Source organism: Mastigoproctus giganteus, chromosome 9 (genome assembly GCF_048544385.1).
Source record: "Mastigoproctus giganteus isolate SK-2022 chromosome 9, ASM4854438v1, whole genome shotgun sequence".
Classification (NCBI taxonomy): domain Eukaryota; kingdom Metazoa; phylum Arthropoda; class Arachnida; order Uropygi; family Thelyphonidae; genus Mastigoproctus; species Mastigoproctus giganteus.
The window spans coordinates 85,562,359-85,585,729 of NC_143583.1; the positions used below are offsets into that span (position 1 = coordinate 85,562,359).

The 23,371-nt window shown below is 37.1% G+C and overlaps 1 protein-coding gene across 1 annotated transcript in view; it reads right to left on the minus strand.

The window, feature by feature from the left end:
- The window catches only part of LOC150080515 (uncharacterized), a 398,298-nt gene that overhangs the window by 291,118 nt on the left and 83,809 nt on the right, over nt 1-23,371 (minus strand). Inside the window, exons 4-5 of the mRNA XM_090381933.1 lie at nt 18,982-19,089; nt 12,948-12,992 (exon numbers count right to left, since the gene is read on the minus strand). Of these exons, the coding sequence (XP_090238059.1) occupies nt 12,948-12,992; nt 18,982-19,089 (153 nt within the window). The remainder of the gene's footprint in view (nt 1-12,947; nt 12,993-18,981; nt 19,090-23,371) is intronic.

Consider the following 23,371-nt stretch of genomic DNA (forward strand, 5'->3'; position numbering starts at 1 on the left):
GGTGCCTTTGTTGTTTATCTTCAATTTCTCCTCCACTTTACTCTCAGTTATTACAAAATCATCCAGCTCATTGATAGAGTTTAACTCACCTCTGGCATTCCCCTCCCTGAATAACTCCTCATGGGTGAATGTAAATGCAAAATATTCATTCAATTTGATAGCTACCTGAGCAGGATCATCAACAGTTGAACCATCGATATCAAGTGGACCAATCTGATTCATCCCCTTCCTTCTAGAGTTTACATAAGTAAAGAACTCTTTGCTGTTTTTCTTTACATTTTTTGCCAAAGATTTCTTATAATCTGCCTTTGCCTGCCTAACCTCCTTGGTGACTTGGTTACAGACCAGTTTATATCTATCATAGGCTTCTGTGTCACCTGTTAATTTATATGTATCCCATGCATTTTTTTCTCTGCCACATGTCTAATTAGTTCATCTGACATCCATTTAGGCCTAAATCTTGAACAATATTTCTTAGTTGGTATGAAAAGCCTAGTAGCTTCCAAGATTAATTCTTTGAATGTTTCCCATTTTGAATTTGCTGTTGGTAATGTCATCAGTTGGTCCCACAGTATAGAATTTAAAAACTGTCTCAGACCACCATAGTCACCTGTACGAAAGCAAAAACCCTTCCCTTTACCCGTGATGGTAGTTACCTCTTTGAGTAAATCCCACTGAAGCACACTGTGATGACTGCCACCTAGTGGTTCCTTTATCTGCAGATTCTTAATGCATGAAGAATCACTACGGATAATCAGATCAAGAGTATTACTCCCTCTAGTTGCCTCCCGAACATGCTGCTGTAGAAAACAACCATCCAATAAATCCATAAAAGCCTTGCTAGTGTGAGAGTGACCAACCCACAAATTCCAGTCGATCTCTGGGAAATTAAAATCCCCCATTATAAGACACTCTGATTTACTGGCCCACTTTATTTCTATGCACAATTGCTCATTATACTCATCAGATTCATTAGGCCTATAACACACACCTACTCTCATTTTTCCTTTCCCAGTGCTTATGTCACATCAAACAGACTCAACATTGCATTGTCCACCAATATCAATTGAATGCACTTCCTTAGATTTTATGTTTCTTAACTAACAGGTAATAAATGGTAAATAAATTTGATGAATTTGAGGTATTGCTCAAAACATCAAAGGCAGATATTGTTGGGATATCAGAGATGTGGTGTCACACAGATATAAGGAATGCAAAACTGGAATTTGGGGAGTGTGTGTACAGAAAGGATAGACAGGATAGGAAGGGAGGAGGGGTTATGCTATTAGTTAAGAAACACAAAATCCAAGGAAGTGAAGCCAGTCGACATTGCTTGACAGTGCAGTGGCGAGTCAGTTTGGTGTGACATGAGCATTGGGAGATCAAAATTGAGAGTAGGAGTGTGCTATAGGCCTAATGACTCTAATGAGTATAATAAGAAACTGTACAGAGAAAGAGAGTGGACCAGTAAATGAGAGTCTTATAATGGGGAATTTTAATTTCCCAGATATTGACTGGAATTTGTGGGTTGGTCACTCACACACTAGCAAGGCTTTTGTGGATTTATTGGATGATTATTTTCTACATCAGCACATTCGGGAGGCAACTAGAGGGAGTAATACTCTTGATCTGATTATCAGTAGTGATTCTTCATGCATTAAGAATCTGCAGATAAGGGAACCACTAGGTGGCAGTGATCACAGTGTGCTGAAGTGGGATTTACTCAAAGAGGTATTTATCATGATGATGGTCTGAGACAGTATTTGATGATGATGGTCTGAGACAGTATTTAAATTCTATACAGTGGGACCAACTGATGATGTTACCAACAGCAAATTCAAAATGGGACGCATTCAAAGAACTTATCTTGGCAGCTAATAGGCTTTACATATAAACTAATCAATATTGTTCAGGTTTTAGACCTAAATGGATGTCAGATGAACTAATGAGACATATGGCAGAAAAGAAAAATGCATGGGATACATATAAATTAATGGGTGACATGGAAGCCTATGATAGATATAAGCTGGTCTGTAACCAAGTCACAAAGGAGATTAGGCAGGCAAAGGCAGATTATGAGAAATCCTTAGCAAAGGATGCAAAGAAAAACAGAAAAGTGTTCTTTACCTATGTAAACTCTAGAAGGAAAGGGATGAATCAGATTGGTACACTGGATACATATATAGATGGTTCAACAGTTGAGGATCCTGCTCAGATTGCTAACAAACTAAACGAGTATTTTGCATCTACATTCGCACATGAGGAGTTATTCAGGAAGAGGAATGCCAGAGGTGAAGTAAACTCTGGCAGTGAGCTAGATGATTTTGTAATAACTGAGAAGAAAGTGGAGGAGAAATTATTGAGGATAAACATAAAAAAGGCACCTGGGGTGGATGGGATCTATCCAGTTATATTAAAGGAGGCAGCAAGGGAAGTAAGCAAACCATTAGCCATAATTATGAGAGCTTCTTTGGACTCAGGGGAGGTACCCATAGACTGGAAATGTGCAAATGCGACCCCAATTCACAAAGGAGGATCAAAGGCTGACACAAGTAATTATAGACCTGTGAGTTTAACTTCTGTTCCAGGAAAATTAATGGAGGCACTGGTTAAAGAAGCACCGCAGGATCATCTAGACAAGACTTCAGTTATAGCTTGGACACAGCATGTTTATGGTAAGGGAAAATCTTGCCTGACCAATTTGATTGGATACTACGATGCAGTCACAAAAGAACTGGATGCAGGGAATAACTTTGATATTATACATTTGGATCTTAGAAAGGCTTCTGATACTGTTGCACATGGAAGACTGCTGCACAAATTGGAACAGTGTGGCATTGAAGGCAAATTGCTGCTAGGGATAAAAGGATGGTTGAGGGGGAGAAGACAGAGAATGGTAATCAATGGACACTGCTCATCGTGGACTAATGTTATTAGTGGAATCCCTCAGGGTTCAGCGTTGGGTCCATCATTGTTTTCTGTATTTATAAATGATATTGATGATGGTATATCAAGCTTAATGTCCAAGTTTGCAGACGATACAAAGGTTGGCAGGGTTGTTAAGGACACTACTGACGCTATGCTGCTGCAACAGGATCTGGAAAGGTTGAGCAGATGGGCTGAGAGGCGGCAAATGAAGTTTAACATTGACAAATGTAAAGTACTACATATGGGAAACAGCAACCCCAGAGCAACGTATCAACTCTGTGATACTACACTGACAGTGGCAGAGAATGAAAAGGACCTGGGGGTAATTGTGCAGACAGATATGAAGTTCTCTGAGCAGTGCAGTCGGGCTGCAAGAGTAGCTCATGGTGTCTTGTCAATGATATACAGGAAATTTTCTAGCAGGGATAAGGAGGTGATTATTCCCTTGTATAAGGCAATGGTCAGGCCACACCTTGAGTACTGTATACAGGTCTGGAGGCCTCATTTCAAGAAGGATGTAGAGCTGCTGGAACGAGTACAGAGAAGGGCAACAAGATTAGTGAATGGAACAAAGGGTTGCTCTTACGAAGAAAGGCTCAAGTTTTGCAAATTACAGTGTCTGGAGACTAGGCACTGGCGAGGTGATCTGATAGAGGTGTATAAAGCCTTGAATGGTTTTTTTAGCATGCTCAATGCTGATGGGATGCTTCCTCTTGCTTAGAATAATCACCTGAGAGGACATAAATTCAGATTGAGGAAAGACAGATGTAGGATAGATGTGCGGAAATTTGCCTTTAGCCAGCGGGTAGTTGGTTGGTGGAACAGACTTCCATCCCTTCATCCCTTGTTGTGGAATTTGATAGCCTAAATAAATTTAAGGCTGAACTGGACAGGTATTTCGTACGAACAGAGGAGTGAAATGGAAGTGGTTTTTTTTTTTTTTTCTTTTGGCTGATGCTGCATAAGCTTGCTTTCTTGCATCATGTGCCTCTAATAATGGTAATAGCATAACCCCTACTCCCTTTCTGTCCTGTCTATCCTTCCTGTACACATTGTACTCCTCAAATTCTAATTCTGCACTGCTTATGTCTGTGTGACACCACATCTCTGATATCCTAACAATATCTGCCTTTGATATCTTGACTAGCACTTCAAGCTCATAAAATTTATTAACTATAATTCCTAGCATTGGTGTACATGCAAGTATACCTGCACCTGTTTCTACTCTTAGTTACCCTAACACAGCCCATGTATTTACTTGTTCCATTATGACTCCCAGCAGTCCTGGAAATCCCCATTGCCTTGCTTTCCAGGCTGCTGCTCAATGGCATTTCAATAGAAGCAGTGCAAGAATCACTTTCAACTCTGCCAGCGGCTACTGTTAATTTATTAGTCCGTGTATCTCACCCTCCAAGCGAGCAATTTTCTGACCCATCTAACTCTGCCTCGATAGCATCAGCAAATATTCTTGCACCCTTTCTATTTAAGTGTATCCCATCCTTGTAGAAGCAGTCTCTCCTGTTAACAAGCACAGACCAGGCTGAGAAAAATTCTATCCCCCTCTCTCTCTCTCTCTCTCTCTCTCTCTCTCTCTCTCTCTCTCTCTCTCTCTCTCTCTCTCTCTCTCAGGGTAACTCGGGATTTTCTTTTTTTTTTTTTTTTTTGGCTGGTGCAGCATAAACCTCAGGCTTCCTTGCACCATATAGCTAATAATAATAATAAAATAATAATATACTTCCTCCTATTGTGTCTGGGCAGAATTGCAGACACTTTCAAATTTAACCCTAACTCATGGCTGTTTTTCAACACTGACCTGTACTTGTTAAGTAATTCCGCCAGTCTCCTACTCTTAATGTCATTAGTGCCAATGTGTACAACAATATCACCCTTTGTACCCTTAAAAGGTGATGAAGAAGAGATACTGTTAAAGGCATAGACCTAAATGGATGTCAGATGAGAGTCATGTCAGAGAAGAAAAATACATGGGATGCATATAAATTACTAGGTGAGACAGAAGCCTACAGTAGTTCACGGCATGCAATCATGTCACAAAAGAAGTTAGGCAAGCTAATGCAGATTAGAAGTTTCTGGCAAAGATTACAAATAAAAACAGCAAAAGCTTCTTTACTTAAATGACTAGCTAAATTTTAAATGGGAATAAAAATGACTAGCTAAATTTTAAATGGAAATAAAAATGACTAGCTAAATTTTTAAAAAAAGCTAATACTATTAAACTAGTTGTCAAACACAATTTAATATACTTTTTAACAAAAAATATGGCAAAAATTTCCAAATAACTATTTCCGTTCCTATAAGCTCAAAATTCTTCGACCTCGTGGTAGTACTCCTTTTTAAGGATATAAGGACATAAGAATTTAAGGATGCAACTACCGTAAAGAGTTAAGGGAAAGACTATTGCTTTCATAAAGGTGACTACAGTAGTCTCAGACAGTCTTTAAATTCTAATCAGTGGGACCAACTGATGTTACCAATAGTCATTTCTAAAATGGGAAGCATTGAGGATAGTGGTTGTTGAAGCTACTAAGCTTTTTATACCAACAAAGAGATACTGTTAAAGGCATAGACCTAAATGGATGTCAGATGAGAGTCATGTCAGAGAAGAAAAATACATGGGATGCATATAAATTATTAGGTGATACAGAAGCCTACAGTAGTTCACGGCGTGCAATCATGTCACAAAAGAAGTTAGGCAAGCTAATGCAGATTAGAAGTTTCTGGCAAAGATTACAAAGAAAAAAAGCAAAGGCTTCTTTACTTAAATACGCATTAGAAGGAATGGGGTGAATGATGTTGTTCCACTAGATATGAATGGTTTATCCTGCTCAAGATGCTGACAAACTGAATATATATTGTGCATCCACATTCATCTACACTGGGCATCTACATCAATTTGGCTAAAAAAAAAAAAAAAAAAAAGGAAAACAGATTAAATGGCATTCACCAAAGAACAGTTGACGAATCACTTATACAGAAGATGAAGAGAAGCATACTGATCTCGGTTTCACATGGGATGAAAACCTAATTTAATTTTTTTTATGTTGGTAGATGAAAGAAGACTGATATCCAGCAAGTCAGCATCATTCAGTAATCAAATTTTTTAACAATGAGGGCATGAAAGAATTGACTAAAGTGTCTGGGGAAATATCAGCAAGTTATGCTCCTGTTGAAAGATGATTGGCACAGTTCAACAGAGTACAGGAATAAGTTAAGGATAATCCAAGATCATATCAGCCATCTGAAGCAATCAATTCTGAAACAATTGCCATTGCTGAAAAAAAATTTTAAAAGAAGAATTAAGAATTTGAAAAAGCACTCGGTATTTCCCATGGAAGCATGTTGCATGATACATAATACACAAGCATTCGGAAATAAGTTTGTGCAAGATGGATTCCCAAAAACCTTTCCATTCCTGACAAACATCAGATAGTAGTCATCAAAAGAGAATTTAAAATTAATTCATTCATTTAAAAATCTATCTGAATTAAAATTTATTCAGGTAGATTTTTAACCCATTTGTTGACTGGTGTTGAAACTTGGCTACATTTTTATGATCCTGAATCCAAATTAGAAACCATGCAGTGGACGTATGAGGGATATACAACATTGAAAAAGTTTCAAATCCAACCATTAGATGGAAATTGTTGGCCTCATTTTTCTGGACACAAGGATTGCAATTAATTGACTATACTGCACCCAAAATCACAATTACAGGGCGATATTATGCCAGCTTCATACCAAACTTAAGTTGCAGTTTGGGAAAAAGATGAGGAAATTTGTGTAGACAGCTCATGGGGTTTTGCCAATGATTATAACACATGAACTTTGCTAACAGGAATAAGGAGGTGATTATCCCACTGTACAAGGAAATGCTTAGGTTGCATTTTGAGTACGGCACACAAGCCTGAAGGCCTCATTTTAGGAAGAATGTATACATGTGGAACTGGTACAGAGAAGGGAAATGAGATTGGTGAAGGGAACAAAAGAGCAGTCTTACCAAGAAAGGCTTCAGTTGTGCAAACTGTGGCTTCTGGAGAGTAGGCACCTGTGAGATCTGAGGTGTTTAAGGCCTTGAATGGATTGAGTTAATTTTTTTTAAGCCCACACTGCATAGAAATGAAATTTCTCTGAGAAAACATACATTTTAAATATACATTAAAATATAACCATAGGATTATTTACCAGTACAGTACTATACTTTCAAACATTATCTTACCTAGGACTTCTCCAACTGAGTATTTCTGTACGGATAAAATTATCATCATGGCTTCAAGAATAATACAGTTGCAGTCATTTCCCCCTTCAGAAATGTTCAACCAAGTTTTGTTTATAACAATCGTCCTGCTGCCTATAATCAACTGTCAAGGACATTTCTAAAGCACTGCCAGAAAGAGAAAATCTAAACTTTTTTTTGTTTTTCTTAGCTTGCTGAATATCCTAAAATGCTCAACAATGCAATCAGGAATTATTAAAATGCCAAGCATGATTTGGAATAATCTGTTATATTTCATGCTTTGTTGTGCATTTGTCAGTTTCCCCAACTAAGGACAACTGCTGCACACTGAATTTTTTTTCTTCTTTTTCCCCCACAATAGTATCTAGAGTGCACACCCCAAAACTGATGGAACTGATATGGAAAACATCTATTGCTTCATCTATTTCTTTATCTTCAACATTTAGAAGTACTGGAAACTTGTGCACAAAAAATTTCAAATTTAAAAGAAGTGCATTACCAATTGAGGAAATTTGTAATATACCTTGGCATTTATAAGAACATAACTTTTCAATAGTTACACCATGTAACTGTCAGGCCACACCTTGAGTACTGTATACAGGTCTGGAGGCCTCATTTCAAGAAGGATGTAGAGCTGCTGGAACGAGTACAGAGAAGGGCAACAAGATTAGTGAATGGAACAAAGGGTTGCTCTTACGAAGAAAGGCTCAAGTTTTGCAAATTACAGTGTCTGGAGACTAGGCACTGGCGAGGTGATCTGATAGAGGTGTATAAAGCCTTGAATGGTTTTTTTAGCATGCTCAATGCTGATGGGATGCTTCCTCTTGCTTAGAATAATCACCTGAGAGGACATAAATTCAGATTGAGGAAAGACAGATGTAGGATAGATGTGCGGAAATTTGCCTTTAGCCAGCGGGTAGTTGGTTGGTGGAACAGACTTCCATCCCTTCATCCCTTGTTGTGGAATTTGATAGCCTAAATAAATTTAAGGCTGAACTGGACAGGTATTTCGTACGAACAGAGGAGTGAAATGGAAGTGGTTTTTTTTTTTTTTTCTTTTGGCTGATGCTGCATAAGCTTGCTTTCTTGCATCATGTGCCTCTAATAATGGTAATAGCATAACCCCTACTCCCTTTCTGTCCTGTCTATCCTTCCTGTACACATTGTACTCCTCAAATTCTAATTCTGCACTGCTTATGTCTGTGTGACACCACATCTCTGATATCCTAACAATATCTGCCTTTGATATCTTGACTAGCACTTCAAGCTCATAAAATTTATTAACTATAATTCCTAGCATTGGTGTACATGCAAGTATACCTGCACCTGTTTCTACTCTTAGTTACCCTAACACAGCCCATGTATTTACTTGTTCCATTATGACTCCCAGCAGTCCTGGAAATCCCCATTGCCTTGCTTTCCAGGCTGCTGCTCAATGGCATTTCAATAGAAGCAGTGCAAGAATCACTTTCAACTCTGCCAGCGGCTACTGTTAATTTATTAGTCCGTGTATCTCACCCTCCAAGCGAGCAATTTTCTGACCCATCTAACTCTGCCTCGATAGCATCAGCAAATATTCTTGCACCCTTTCTATTTAAGTGTATCCCATCCTTGTAGAAGCAGTCTCTCCTGTTAACAAGCACAGACCAGGCTGAGAAAAATTCTATCCCCCTCTCTCTCTCTCTCTCTCTCTCTCTCTCTCTCTCTCTCTCAGGGTAACTCGGGATTTTCTTTTTTTTTTTTTTTTTTGGCTGGTGCAGCATAAGCCTCAGGCTTCCTTGCACCATATAGCTAATAATAATAATAAAATAATAATATACTTCCTCCTATTGTGTCTGGGCAGAATTGCAGACACTTTCAAATTTAACCCTAACTCATGGCTGTTTTTCAACACTGACCTGTACTTGTTAAGTAATTCCGCCAGTCTCCTACTCTTAATGTCATTAGTGCCAATGTGTACAACAATATCACCCTTTGTACCCTTAAAAGGTGATGAAGAAGAGATACTGTTAAAGGCATAGACCTAAATGGATGTCAGATGAGAGTCATGTCAGAGAAGAAAAATACATGGGATGCATATAAATTACTAGGTGAGACAGAAGCCTACAGTAGTTCACGGCATGCAATCATGTCACAAAAGAAGTTAGGCAAGCTAATGCAGATTAGAAGTTTCTGGCAAAGATTACAAATAAAAACAGCAAAAGCTTCTTTACTTAAATGACTAGCTAAATTTTAAATGGGAATAAAAATGACTAGCTAAATTTTAAATGGAAATAAAAATGACTAGCTAAATTTTTAAAAAAAGCTAATACTATTAAACTAGTTGTCAAACACAATTTAATATACTTTTTAACAAAAAATATGGCAAAAATTTCCAAATAACTATTTCCGTTCCTATAAGCTCAAAATTCTTCGACCTCGTGGTAGTACTCCTTTTTAAGGATATAAGGACATAAGAATTTAAGGATGCAACTACCGTAAAGAGTTAAGGGAAAGACTATTGCTTTCATAAAGGTGACTACAGTAGTCTCAGACAGTCTTTAAATTCTAATCAGTGGGACCAACTGATGTTACCAATAGTCATTTCTAAAATGGGAAGCATTGAGGATAGTGGTTGTTGAAGCTACTAAGCTTTTTATACCAACAAAGAGATACTGTTAAAGGCATAGACCTAAATGGATGTCAGATGAGAGTCATGTCAGAGAAGAAAAATACATGGGATGCATATAAATTATTAGGTGATACAGAAGCCTACAGTAGTTCACGGCGTGCAATCATGTCACAAAAGAAGTTAGGCAAGCTAATGCAGATTAGAAGTTTCTGGCAAAGATTACAAAGAAAAAAAGCAAAGGCTTCTTTACTTAAATACGCATTAGAAGGAATGGGGTGAATGATGTTGTTCCACTAGATATGAATGGTTTATCCTGCTCAAGATGCTGACAAACTGAATATATATTGTGCATCCACATTCATCTACACTGGGCATCTACATCAATTTGGCTAAAAAAAAAAAAAAAAAAAAAAGGAAAACAGATTAAATGGCATTCACCAAAGAACAGTTGACGAATCACTTATACAGAAGATGAAGAGAAGCATACTGATCTCGGTTTCACATGGGATGAAAACCTAATTTAATTTTTTTTATGTTGGTAGATGAAAGAAGACTGATATCCAGCAAGTCAGCATCATTCAGTAATCAAATTTTTTAACAATGAGGGCATGAAAGAATTGACTAAAGTGTCTGGGGAAATATCAGCAAGTTATGCTCCTGTTGAAAGATGATTGGCACAGTTCAACAGAGTACAGGAATAAGTTAAGGATAATCCAAGATCATATCAGCCATCTGAAGCAATCAATTCTGAAACAATTGCCATTGCTGAAAAAAAATTTTAAAAGAAGAATTAAGAATTTGAAAAAGCACTCGGTATTTCCCATGGAAGCATGTTGCATGATACATAATACACAAGCATTCGGAAATAAGTTTGTGCAAGATGGATTCCCAAAAACCTTTCCATTCCTGACAAACATCAGATAGTAGTCATCAAAAGAGAATTTAAAATTAATTCATTCATTTAAAAATCTATCTGAATTAAAATTTATTCAGGTAGATTTTTAACCCATTTGTTGACTGGTGTTGAAACTTGGCTACATTTTTATGATCCTGAATCCAAATTAGAAACCATGCAGTGGACGTATGAGGGATATACAACATTGAAAAAGTTTCAAATCCAACCATTAGATGGAAATTGTTGGCCTCATTTTTCTGGACACAAGGATTGCAATTAATTGACTATACTGCACCCAAAATCACAATTACAGGGCGATATTATGCCAGCTTCATACCAAACTTAAGTTGCAGTTTGGGAAAAAGATGAGGAAATTTGTGTAGACAGCTCATGGGGTTTTGCCAATGATTATAACACATGAACTTTGCTAACAGGAATAAGGAGGTGATTATCCCACTGTACAAGGAAATGCTTAGGTTGCATTTTGAGTACGGCACACAAGCCTGAAGGCCTCATTTTAGGAAGAATGTATACATGTGGAACTGGTACAGAGAAGGGAAATGAGATTGGTGAAGGGAACAAAAGAGCAGTCTTACCAAGAAAGGCTTCAGTTGTGCAAACTGTGGCTTCTGGAGAGTAGGCACCTGTGAGATCTGAGGTGTTTAAGGCCTTGAATGGATTGAGTTAATTTTTTTTAAGCCCACACTGCATAGAAATGAAATTTCTCTGAGAAAACATACATTTTAAATATACATTAAAATATAACCATAGGATTATTTACCAGTACAGTACTATACTTTCAAACATTATCTTACCTAGGACTTCTCCAACTGAGTATTTCTGTACGGATAAAATTATCATCATGGCTTCAAGAATAATACAGTTGCAGTCATTTCCCCCTTCAGAAATGTTCAACCAAGTTTTGTTTATAACAATCGTCCTGCTGCCTATAATCAACTGTCAAGGACATTTCTAAAGCACTGCCAGAAAGAGAAAATCTAAACTTTTTTTTGTTTTTCTTAGCTTGCTGAATATCCTAAAATGCTCAACAATGCAATCAGGAATTATTAAAATGCCAAGCATGATTTGGAATAATCTGTTATATTTCATGCTTTGTTGTGCATTTGTCAGTTTCCCCAACTAAGGACAACTGCTGCACACTGAATTTTTTTTCTTCTTTTTCCCCCACAATAGTATCTAGAGTGCACACCCCAAAACTGATGGAACTGATATGGAAAACATCTATTGCTTCATCTATTTCTTTATCTTCAACATTTAGAAGTACTGGAAACTTGTGCACAAAAAATTTCAAATTTAAAAGAAGTGCATTACCAATTGAGGAAATTTGTAATATACCTTGGCATTTATAAGAACATAACTTTTCAATAGTTACACCATGTAGTCACATGCAACAATAAACTAATTCCTCAGTGAATAAAAGAACAGACTCTTCTCATCTTGTTTTAAGCTCTCCTCGACCATGGCAGTAGAAATGCCTAGGGCTGTCAGAATCATTTAGTAATCTACTTCCAAAACAGACCTGGAAGATTTAAAAATTGTTAGTATAGGAAATTGAACACGTCACATTCTTCAACATATCTAGGAGTAATGATCTCAGTAAATGGAAGTGAGGCACACTGGATTGAAGAACTATGTTTGGAGTTTAAAATGTTGTCATGATATTTAAAAAAAAAAGCAAATTAATTTATTCATGCCAGAAGAGAGAAATATGAACAGACTTTGCACAGAAGTGAGAATAACATGCCTAGAGTTATCAGCTTACTTGGCCTGCTCAGGATTGCTTTTACAAGAAGTTTTGGAGAATTCAGAAGTACTTTTTCTTGAGGAGTTAGTTAATTTGTCTTCTTTCAAAACTTTTAAATCATGAAGAGGATTTGCTTGTGAGTCAGTATCACTGACTGGTGATCACACATTGTACTTTTTCAATTTGGTAAATTTAACTCTGGAAATGCCCATATGGCTTTTCTTATTACCTCCTCTATTTACAGAGGTTAGAGGTGTTAAGAAAACCCATATGAGCAGACTTGTCAGATGTTGCTGTTCTACCAGTCTAGTTAAACATTTACCCAAAGACGGCCAACATAAACTCTTTAAAAAGAGTTGCTTTGGAGAAGTTTAGTATTGGGCTCACCATATTAAGCAAAAACATTCTATACAGATAGTCCGATGTTAAAATTACCCAAAGTAACTCCTTAAAAGTGTTTACCATGGAAAATGTTAAACATATTTAAAATGCTTACCTCTAAATGTTCCACCATATATGGACTCACCACCACTTCCATTGCCTACAAGAAAAAATATTTTAAGTTATAATAAACTGCTATACATTTTATAAAGCAAAATTTTAATTCATGACAAAAAATATAACAGAAATTTTACATTTTCTATTCCAATTATTTTAAATAATACAATACTGCTTGCCAACACTGTGTTTACAAAAAAAAAAAAAAGTTTCTCTCCCCCCTCCTTTTAAATTCTCAGTGCCAACACCCTTGACTTCTTCCCTAACATCATAAACGAATATATAATCTCAGGATATACCTGTTGCTAGGAAAACAACACCCATAATACTACTGAAAAATTCTCTAATCCTAAATCAAAGAGATGCATAACCAATTTCAATAAGTGATTCCACACACAATATTACAAAAAAAAGCTTTTCTTAGAAGACATTTCCACTTACATCAAACAATACATGTTCCTAATAAAACCATATTATATATGCAATTGTATATGCTGAGTATGCATGACTAAAACAAAACTCAGATGATAGGATTGATTTTGGTTTTCACTTGTTTAAACCAGAGGTTGCATGTCTTAAAAATAACGTCTATTCATTCATGTTAAATTGCAATTTTCAACATCTTTTTAAGTTTCCTTCAAAGCTCTTTGTTGCTGAAAAAGATATCAGGAGAGATATCAATGTGTTGCTGGCTTTTGAATTTATTTATTTTACTGCAAGTATTGTCACAGTTAATATATACATTAATAATGGCTTCAGTATTTAGTAAGTCTGTAAAACATAAAAAAATAAATTTCTGTACATTTGAAGAGCATAATACAAACTTGACTAAAATCATCAAAAAAAAAAGTCCAGTGATGCTTTCATAATTAGCCTCAATGGTTCAATGAAGTCACTTGCCACTTCCCTTAAAATTATCGGGTATATGTCATCACCCCCAGAAGCCTTACTCCCCTGTAGGCTCAAAAGTTTTTCATTAAATAATCACGTGAAATTTCAATATCATTAATTACATATTTTTAAACTTCACTCCCATAATTTCTCTTTAACATAAAGAGTTTTTCTTCTGTAAATATCGATGCAAAGTAACTGTTGAGGTCATATGAAACATCAGCTGGGGTATCTAATACTATCCCACTACATTACATAAGGATCCGATCTGGTTCTCTTCTTTGCATTTATATATGCGAAAATTCCTTATCCCCACTCTTCGCTCTCTTTGACAGCGATTTCTCATAATCTGCCTTTACCAGCCTAACCTTTTCTGTGGCATTACAGATCAATTTGTAGCTGTTATAGACTTCAGTACTTTTTATTGCTCTGTAACTTTTCCATGCCGTCTTTTTCTGCTTAAGAAATCTGGCAACTTCATTATTCATCCAACTTGGAATCCTCATCATGGAGTATTTTTTTTAAAGGTACATATGCATTCAAGGCTTCTGTCATTAATGTTTTAAAGGTATACCATAATTCAATTGTATTTGCTCTCTGTGAGATTACCCAGTTAACAGAGGCCATGAAGCACCTTAAGCCATCATAATTTCCTTTCCTGAAATTAAAACCCATTCCTTTGCCTTTAACTACTGCTACCTCTTTCTTCATCATCCAGTATAGAACTCTGTGATAACTTCCTGCTACTGGTTCCTGTACCGTCAGCCTTATCATCTGGTTCATGGGTGATAATCAGGTCTAGAATATTCTTTTCACTAGTACTTTCCCCCAATGTGTTGGTACATATAAAATTCACCTAGTTCAGGGTTTCCCAAAGTGTGGTCCGCGGCTCGGTACCAGTCCGTGAAAAGAAAATATCGGTCCGAGAACAACTTATTTTAAATATACCTATATAAAAGTATAAGAAAATTAACTTTCCTAAAATATGTCAAATTTATGTAAACTTTTGATAATAAACAAAGAAATGAATTGCCTATCTTTTATTTATATTTACTGATGTTAATGAATATGCTAATTCATTAACATCAGTAAATATGAATGATTCTAATTGCTTTATTACTGGTATGTTAAATGTCCTAATAGTAGTGTCATTATTTCCTGAACCTACGAGTATAATTATTGAAAATACATTAATTTATAACTATAGGTGGACCACGAAAAAAAAAAAAAAAAAAAAATCTGTAAACACCAGTCTGTGCTTGAAAAAGTTTGGAAAATCCTGATCTAGTTGATTTAAAAAAATTTGTCCCCCATGTGGAATTTCCTTCCCATTTGCTCCAATCAATTACAGCCAAATTAAAATCACCCATAATAAGACATTCACGCTTACTTGCCCATTCCATTTGCATGTAGAGGCTCTCAACATAAATAACCTTCACAATCATCTGGCCTGTAGATTATACCCCTTCTCATTATACCTTTGCTTACAACTATCTCACACCAGATAGATTCTATACTATCATTTGAAACGTTTGCATCCAGGAAAGCTTTCATTGCACTCAGGCTGCTTTTAATAAGAAGCATGACCCCATCACCCCTTCTATCTGCCCTATCCTTCCTAAATACATTGTACATACCATACTGAAACTCATCATCCCCTATTTCCAGGTGGCACCACATTTCTGTAAGTCCTATTATGTTAGCTTTACTTGTCCTAACCAACAGTTTGAATTCACTCATATTACTTATGACACTTCTGACATCACTGTATGAACAATTAAGACTTAGTATTCTTGTATAGTTAACTACCTTGACACACCCATTAAAGTTCTTTAAGTTTGCTTTCCTGTCATATTGCTTACCTGCTCATTTGAAATGTTTCTGCCCTCAGAACATCTTGCTAATATGTTCTGTTGTGATAACAAACAAGAACTCTTGAGGTATGTGCAAGCATTACTTTGACCAATATTATCAAATAAATGCATATTTATATGACCCTTGTTCCCCAAACTAGCAGTTTCTCTGAACCTTTAAGGTATCCTCATACTGTTAAAAACTCTTGCGCCACCTTTGTTTAAATGTATCCTATCTCTGCAAAACAGATTCTTTCTACCTACGAGTGCAGGTCAAGCTGATAAAACATTTCCCCCCAAAAGCCTTGCAGTGTCTTTCAAGTCTTGAGTTAATTCACAAGGCTTTCAGCATATAATCCGTCCTATCGTACCTGGGCAGAATTGCAGACAAATAGACATTCTGACCTAACTCGTAGAATTTCTTCAGCATGGTCCCATATTGGTCTAACAAATCGCCAGATCGTGTCTGCTTAATATCATTAGTCCCCAAAGTTCCGCAGTCATGTTAATAAGTAATGCATCAAAAAAAAAAAAAAAAAAATACTGTTAATATGTATTTTTTCTTCAGAGTAAATATATAATGTTATACGTTACTAAAAAATACAATTCATGCAGATTTCAATGCTTCATATATTATAAACATCAATAATGTTTAATGTCCAGAAATGAAAATCCTAATGATATCATGGAATATAATATTTAATAAATTCTTCAAAATATAGTTTCATCACTTGCCTGATGAGGCAACCACTTCTCATCTCAGTTGCCCCAACTATTCTTCCTATGATTCCCTTTGCCTCAAAGTGGTATTTGTGATTAAGTCTGCACTAATATTCCTTGTCAGAGGTTACCTAATTTGAAATTTCCTCTTTTTGAGCTCCTCTGAATTAAAATCTCTCTATCACATTTTGCAAATTACTCTGTTGCCGCTATCATTCTCTAAACTCCACTAATCATTTTGAATTCTGACTTCCTTTCTTTGAAACTTGGCTTTCTTCTAGCTAACTTTCCCAACAGTGAAGTAATTTTCCTTGGTGATTTTAATGTTCACAACTCCAGCTGATCAAGTTGCTAAGGCTTTTGCAATTACTAATGACCACACACAACTTACTGGTTTAACTACCAGAATATTATAGAATCCAAAAGATACCAGAATATTATAGAATCCAAAAGACATCCAACACACTTATCTTTTTCACACCAGTAACCCTTCAGAGTACATGATCAATGTCAGTGGTCCTCTAAACTTCAGATCACAACTTCTCAATGTCTCTTCTCCAATGGAGCCTCTCTCTCTCTCTCTCTCTCTCTCTCTCTCTCTCTCTCTCTCTCTCTCTCTCTCTCATGGTTATATTATTATTTATCTATTCAGTGTTCTCTCCAGAACCTATCGAATGGGCACACCTCCCAGTGAATTTTACTGACCGCGTGGCTAAAATTTAAGCAATTCTTGCGGTACCGTATGGTACTGCTCACCGATATCGATCAATATGCGAAGTATTACACTTCCTCGCCAGGCTACTTCATACTGTCACCCGGCTGGAAAAATTTTCTGGGGAGAACACTGCTATTTATTTAACTGACAAAACATATTTTTGCACATACAAGCATTAGTTCAAAATTTTCAATGCTTAACAGTTTTATTAAGAATTTTACTTAATAACTCTGCATAAACAACGCACATCACTTCCAAAAAAAGTAAAGCTCTCTGAATATTTCGGAAGATAAGTAGAAGAGCCCATAATCTCAAGCTAGTGAATAATGTACTGTGTGGACATGTGTATATGTAAAGGGCGGCTCCTAGAACGTTTGTTCAACTCCGCCTCATATCTCTGTGAAGAAGAGTATCACTACAAATGGGCCAAATATGTGTGTGACGTCGGTTTGTGTGTATTATGTGTGTGTTTTGTTGTTCTGTTCTGGCCACTTGGCTACCCAGAAGCATCAGTCACCTGGACAGATGATTCTGGGTACTCGTCCACACCATGGGAAGGTGGGCCAGTCCATGTAAAGCACGTACCGTCTCAAGAGAGACTCTGACCCACCTAATGTTGTCAGAAGGTAGGCCAGGATCCTCTGGGGGCCCATTCCAGAGGGAGAAAAAAAAAAAAAAAAAAGGATCACCCGTGGTGCTGGATTTGGAACCAAAATTATTAAAATAAAACATTTATGTAACTAAATAATAAAATAAATAAAATTAAAAAAAAAAAAAAAAAAAAAAGAAAAGGAAGAAAGCACTTAATTTTTTCTGCAGGCCGAGGAAAGTTTCATTTCTTGAGGATTTGAGTTTATGTATTATAAGGAGATCTAACCAGCTATTCATCAGCAGGACCGTTGTGCTGCATTCTGTTGAGATCTGTCGACACTGAACGCCTTCGAAGAAATACGCCTTGAGCGAAAGCCTGAAGAATCTGAAATGACTCCGAGCTTTGAAGCAGAGACGACTCCTGTCCTGATTGAAAATTAGTAAGTGCTTGAAGAGGAAGTCTGAGATCGTCATACAGGGAGCAATGAAACAAGATGTGATCCCAACTCTCTGGTGATCCACACGAACAGAGGTCTGTTTGTGATAAATTGAACCTAAGAAGACTCTGGTTCATCGATCCATGTCCTGTCAACAGGTACGACGTGAATATGTCCATGCAGAACCACAATCGAACACGTTTATCAAGGAGAAATGAAACTTGTGGTATAAATTTTCTCGTTGTTGCACCAACGGGAGCTGTATCCCATCGAGACTGCCAAATGTTTACTAACTCGTTCCACAGTCTCCTTCTTTCTCTTTTAGCATCTTCTTGAAGGTTGATGGTTATTCCAAGAAATTTGGTCTCAATCTGCCTTTTCAGTCTGTATAAAAAGCCTCTATAAGTAACTTGCAAGTCTAAAGGTAATGTTCCGGCTAGTACTTGCAGAGCTTGCGTCGAGACTGTCCTGCATGCCTTAACTAAACACCGCAAAATGGTTCTCTGCAATGAGGCGAGTTTTGTAATGAAGTGTTTGAGCCGTGCCCTGTGAATGTACTATAGATATTTCACAGGTGGGCCTGTTAGGCCACAGCTGAAAACTTTTTTTCAGTCATTATTTAGAATAATGACCTAGATTCTCTGGCATAGCTATATAGGTTCACAAAAATTTCATTCAGAGGTGAGTTTCGCACACATTATGCACAGCCACTGCTTCCCATATAAATTTTGCAAAATCTGTATCTGCTCACTCATTTAAACTATTATTAAAAGCACAATAAATAACCTCACAAAAATGTGTACCTTAAAATACAAAGTTCCTTACCTGCAGAAAAATCTCCTCCTTGAATCATAAAATTCTTTACAATTCGATGAAATACAACTCCTTTATAATGCAATAACTTTCCAGTTAATTTTCCTATGCCCTTTTCACCTAAGCAAACAAATATAGAAATATATACAACTGTTAGAATAACTGTCAGTCAGTTAGAAATCACACTTACTAGGCATTCTGTAATTACTGTATATGCTGTCTTCAAAAAAAAAGTTAATTTTTTTTAAATTTATATTAATTAATTATGCATTCTAGCAAGATTACTGTTCTAGACATAAATAAAAACCTGAGAAATAAATTACTTGTACTACAAATTTCTTAAATTTGGTTGTCCCCTACATTTTTTTTATAAAAACCACAAACACAACAAAGTATCAGAACTGTTAATACTAAGGTACAGTGCATGGATTGAAGGTTGAGAATACAGAAGATACTTGTTTACGTTAGACTTCAATTCTGTAGATTTTGTAGTTTTCGGAAGGAAGGTTGTTCCAGAAAGCTGAAGTTGAAAAGTTAGCATTAGCATTAAAAAAGGCACATGATGCAAAAAGTAAGCCAAAAAAAAAAAAAACCCTTCTTTGTCTAGTTCTGCCTTTGAATCTATTTAAGCTATCAACTTCTACAACAGATGGAAGTTTGTACCACCAATCAACCACCTGCTGGCTAAAGGAAAACTTCCGCACACATCTATCCTACAACTGTCTTTCCTCAATTTGAATTTTTGCCCTCTCAGGTGATTATTCTGAGCAAGAAGAAGAATCCCATTAGAATTGAGCATGCACAAACCATTCAATGCTTTATACACTTCAATCAGATCAACACACAGGTGCCTAGTCTCCAGACACTGTAATATGCAAAACTCAAGCCTTTCTTCATAAGAGCAACCCTTTGTTCCATTCACTAATCTTGTTGCTCTTCTCTGTACTCGTTCCAGCAGCTCTACATTCTTCTTAAAACTTGCTATGCAAAGCACCCCAGAATCCCCCGAGCCACAGCATTCCCACTACTTTGTGCCGCTGCTTTAATGCTCTAGTCTGGAGCATGTTTTCAATTTAAAATACAATTTAACTGATCAACAATGAATATTAATAAAATTAATCACTTAATCGACAATGCTACGCTAAGCTAATAGATTCCTAAATGCAGTAATACATATTATGCTATCAAGTTCAAGATATATGTTACATTATACTGTTACAATAACTGTTTTAAATTAGCTTACTAAAAATTAAAATTTCTTAGCTAAAAACAAAAAAACACATGCCTAACAAGTGTAAACCTTTGAGCTACTTATTTATCATAATCAGACCCTACTATTCCACTGAACCACTAGTTACATGCTATGAAATTTGCGTACTTTAACTACGAAATCTGTAGTTAAAGCACTTTTCTGTACACCAACCCTGTCACAAGAACTAACAGTCTATCTTGAGTTAACTGATCGAAGTTCATCTCTCCTTTTGCAGACGTGTAGCAAATGTATTAAGAGCATTAAATACAACCTGAGATCAAACAAGTAAAGGTTTATTTTCACTAGTGAAGTGTCCTGCAGTAAGTTGAAGTTCTTGTCTATAGTCCAAATAGTAGTGACAATCAAATAAGATATGATTCACGTTATCTTCAGGCCTCCAGACCTGTATACAGTACTCAAGGTGTGGCCTGACCACTGCCTTATACAAGAGGATAATCGCCTTCTTATCCCTGCTAAAAATATTCCTGTAAATCATTGACAAGACACCATGAGCTACTCTTGCAAACTGTCTGCACTGCTCAGAAAACTTCATATCTGCCTGCACAATTACCCCCAGGTCCTTTTCATTCTCTACCACTGTCACTGTAGTACTACACAACTGATACATTACTCTGGGGTTACTACTTCCCATATGCAGTACTTTACATTTGTCAATGTTAAACTTTAGTTGCCACCTCTCAGCCCATCTGCTCAACTTTTCTAGATCCTGTTGCAGGAGCATGCTGTCATTAACAACCCTGCCGATCTTCGTATCATCTGCAAACATGGACATTAAGCCTGACATACCATCATCAATATCATTAATAAATACAGAAAACAACAATGGACTCAATGCTGAACCCTGGGGGACTCCACTAATAACATTAGTCCACGAAGACTTTTAAGGGCACAAAAGGTTATATAGTTGTACACGTTGGCACTAATGATATTAAGAGTAGGAGACCGGCAGAATCTGCAGATACAGGAACCACTAGGTGGCAGTGATCACAATGTGCTGAAGTGGCATTTACTCAAGGAGGTAACTACCATTAGAGGTAAAGAGAAGGGTTATTGCTTTCGTAAAGGCGACTACGATGGTCTGAGACAGTATTTAAATTCTACAGTGGGACCAACTGACGATGTTACCAACAGCAAACTCAAAATGGGAAGCAATCAAAGAACTTATCTTGGAAGCTACTAGGCTTTACATACCAACTAAGAAATATTGTTCAAGGTTCAGGCCTAAATGGATGTCAGATGAACTAATGAGACATATAGCAGAGAAGACAAATGCATGGGATACATATAAATTAACATGTGACACAGAAGCCTATGATAGATATAAGTTGATCTGTAACCAAGTTACAAAGGAGGTTAGGCAGGCGAAGGCAGATTACGAGAAATCTTTTGCAAGGGATGCAAAGAAAAACAGCAAGGAGTTCTTTACTTATGTAAACTCTAGAAGGAAGGGGATGAATCAGATTGGTCCACTTGATATCGATGGTTCAACTGTTCATGATCCTGCTCAGGTAGCTAACAAACTAAATCAATATTTTGCATCTACATTCACACATGAGGAGTTGTTCAGAAAGGAGAGTGCCATAGAAGAAGTGAACACTGGCAGTGAGCTAGATGATCTTGTAATAACTGAGGGTAAAGTGGAGGAGAAATTGTTGGAGATAAATACAAGAAAGGCACCTGGGGTGGATGGGATCTATCCAGTTATATTAAAGGAGGCAGCAAAGGAAGTAAGTAATCTGTTAGCCATAATTATGAGAGCTTCCTTGGACTCAGGGGAGGTACCCACAGACTGGAGTTGTGCAAATGTAACCCCAATTCACAAAGGAGGATCAAAGGCTGACAAAAGTAATTATAGACCTGTGAGTTTAACTTTTTTTCCAGGAAAATTAATGGAAGCACTGCAGGATCATCTTGACAAGAATTCAGTTATAGCTCAGACACAGCATGGTTTTGTTAAGGGAAGGTCTTGCCTGACCAATTTGATTGGATACTATGATGTAGTCACAAAAGAATTGGATGCAAGGAATAACTTTGATATTATATATTTGGATCTTAGAAAGGCTTTTGATACTGTTGCACAGGGAAGACTGCTGCACAAATTGGAGCAGTGTGGCATTGGTGGCAAATTGTTGCTATGGATAAAGGGATGGTTGAGTGGCAGAAGACAGAGAGTGGTAATTAATGGACACTGCTCATCGTGGACTAATGTTATCAGTGGAGTCCCTCAGGGTTCACTGTTGGGTCCATTGTTGTTTTCTGTATTTATAAATAATATTGATGATGGTATATCAATCTTAATGTCCAAGTTTGCAGACGATACAAAGGTTGGCAGGGTTGTTAAGGACGCTACTGACGCTATGCTGCTGCAACAGGATCTGGAAAGGTTGAGCAGATGGGCTGAGAGGTGGCAAATGAAGTTTAACATTGACAAATGTAAAGTACTACATATGGGAAACAGCAACCCTAGAGCTATGTATCAACTCTGTGGTACTACACTGACAGTGGTAGAGAATGAAAAGGACCTGGGGGTAATTGTGCAGGCAGATATGAAGTTCTCTGAGCAGTGCAGACGGGCTGCAAGAGTAGCTCATTGTGTCTTATCAATGATATACAGGAATTTTTCTAGCAGGGATAAGGAGGTGATTATTCCCTTGTATAAGGCAATGGTCAGGCCGCACCTTGAGTACTGTATACAGGTTTGGAGGCCTCATTTCAAGAAGGATGTAGAGCTGCTGGAATGAGTACAGAGAAGGGCAACAAGGTTAGTGAACGGAACGAAGGGTTGCTCTTACGAAGAAAGGCTCAAGTTTTGCAAATTACAGTGTCTGGAGACTAGGCACCGGCGAGGTGATCTGATAGAGGTGTACAAAGCCTTGAATGGTTTGAGCATGCTCAATGCTGATGGCATACTGCCTCTTGCTCAGAATAATCACCTGAGAGGGCATAAATTCAAATTGAGGAAAGACAGATGTAGGATAGATGTGCGGAAATTTGCCTTTAGCCAGCGGGTAGTTGGTTGGTGGAACAGACTTCCATCCCTTGTTGTGGAAGTTGATAGCCTAAATAAATTTAAGGCTCAGCTGGACAGGTATTTCGAACGAACAGGGGGTGAAGTGGAAGGATTTGGGG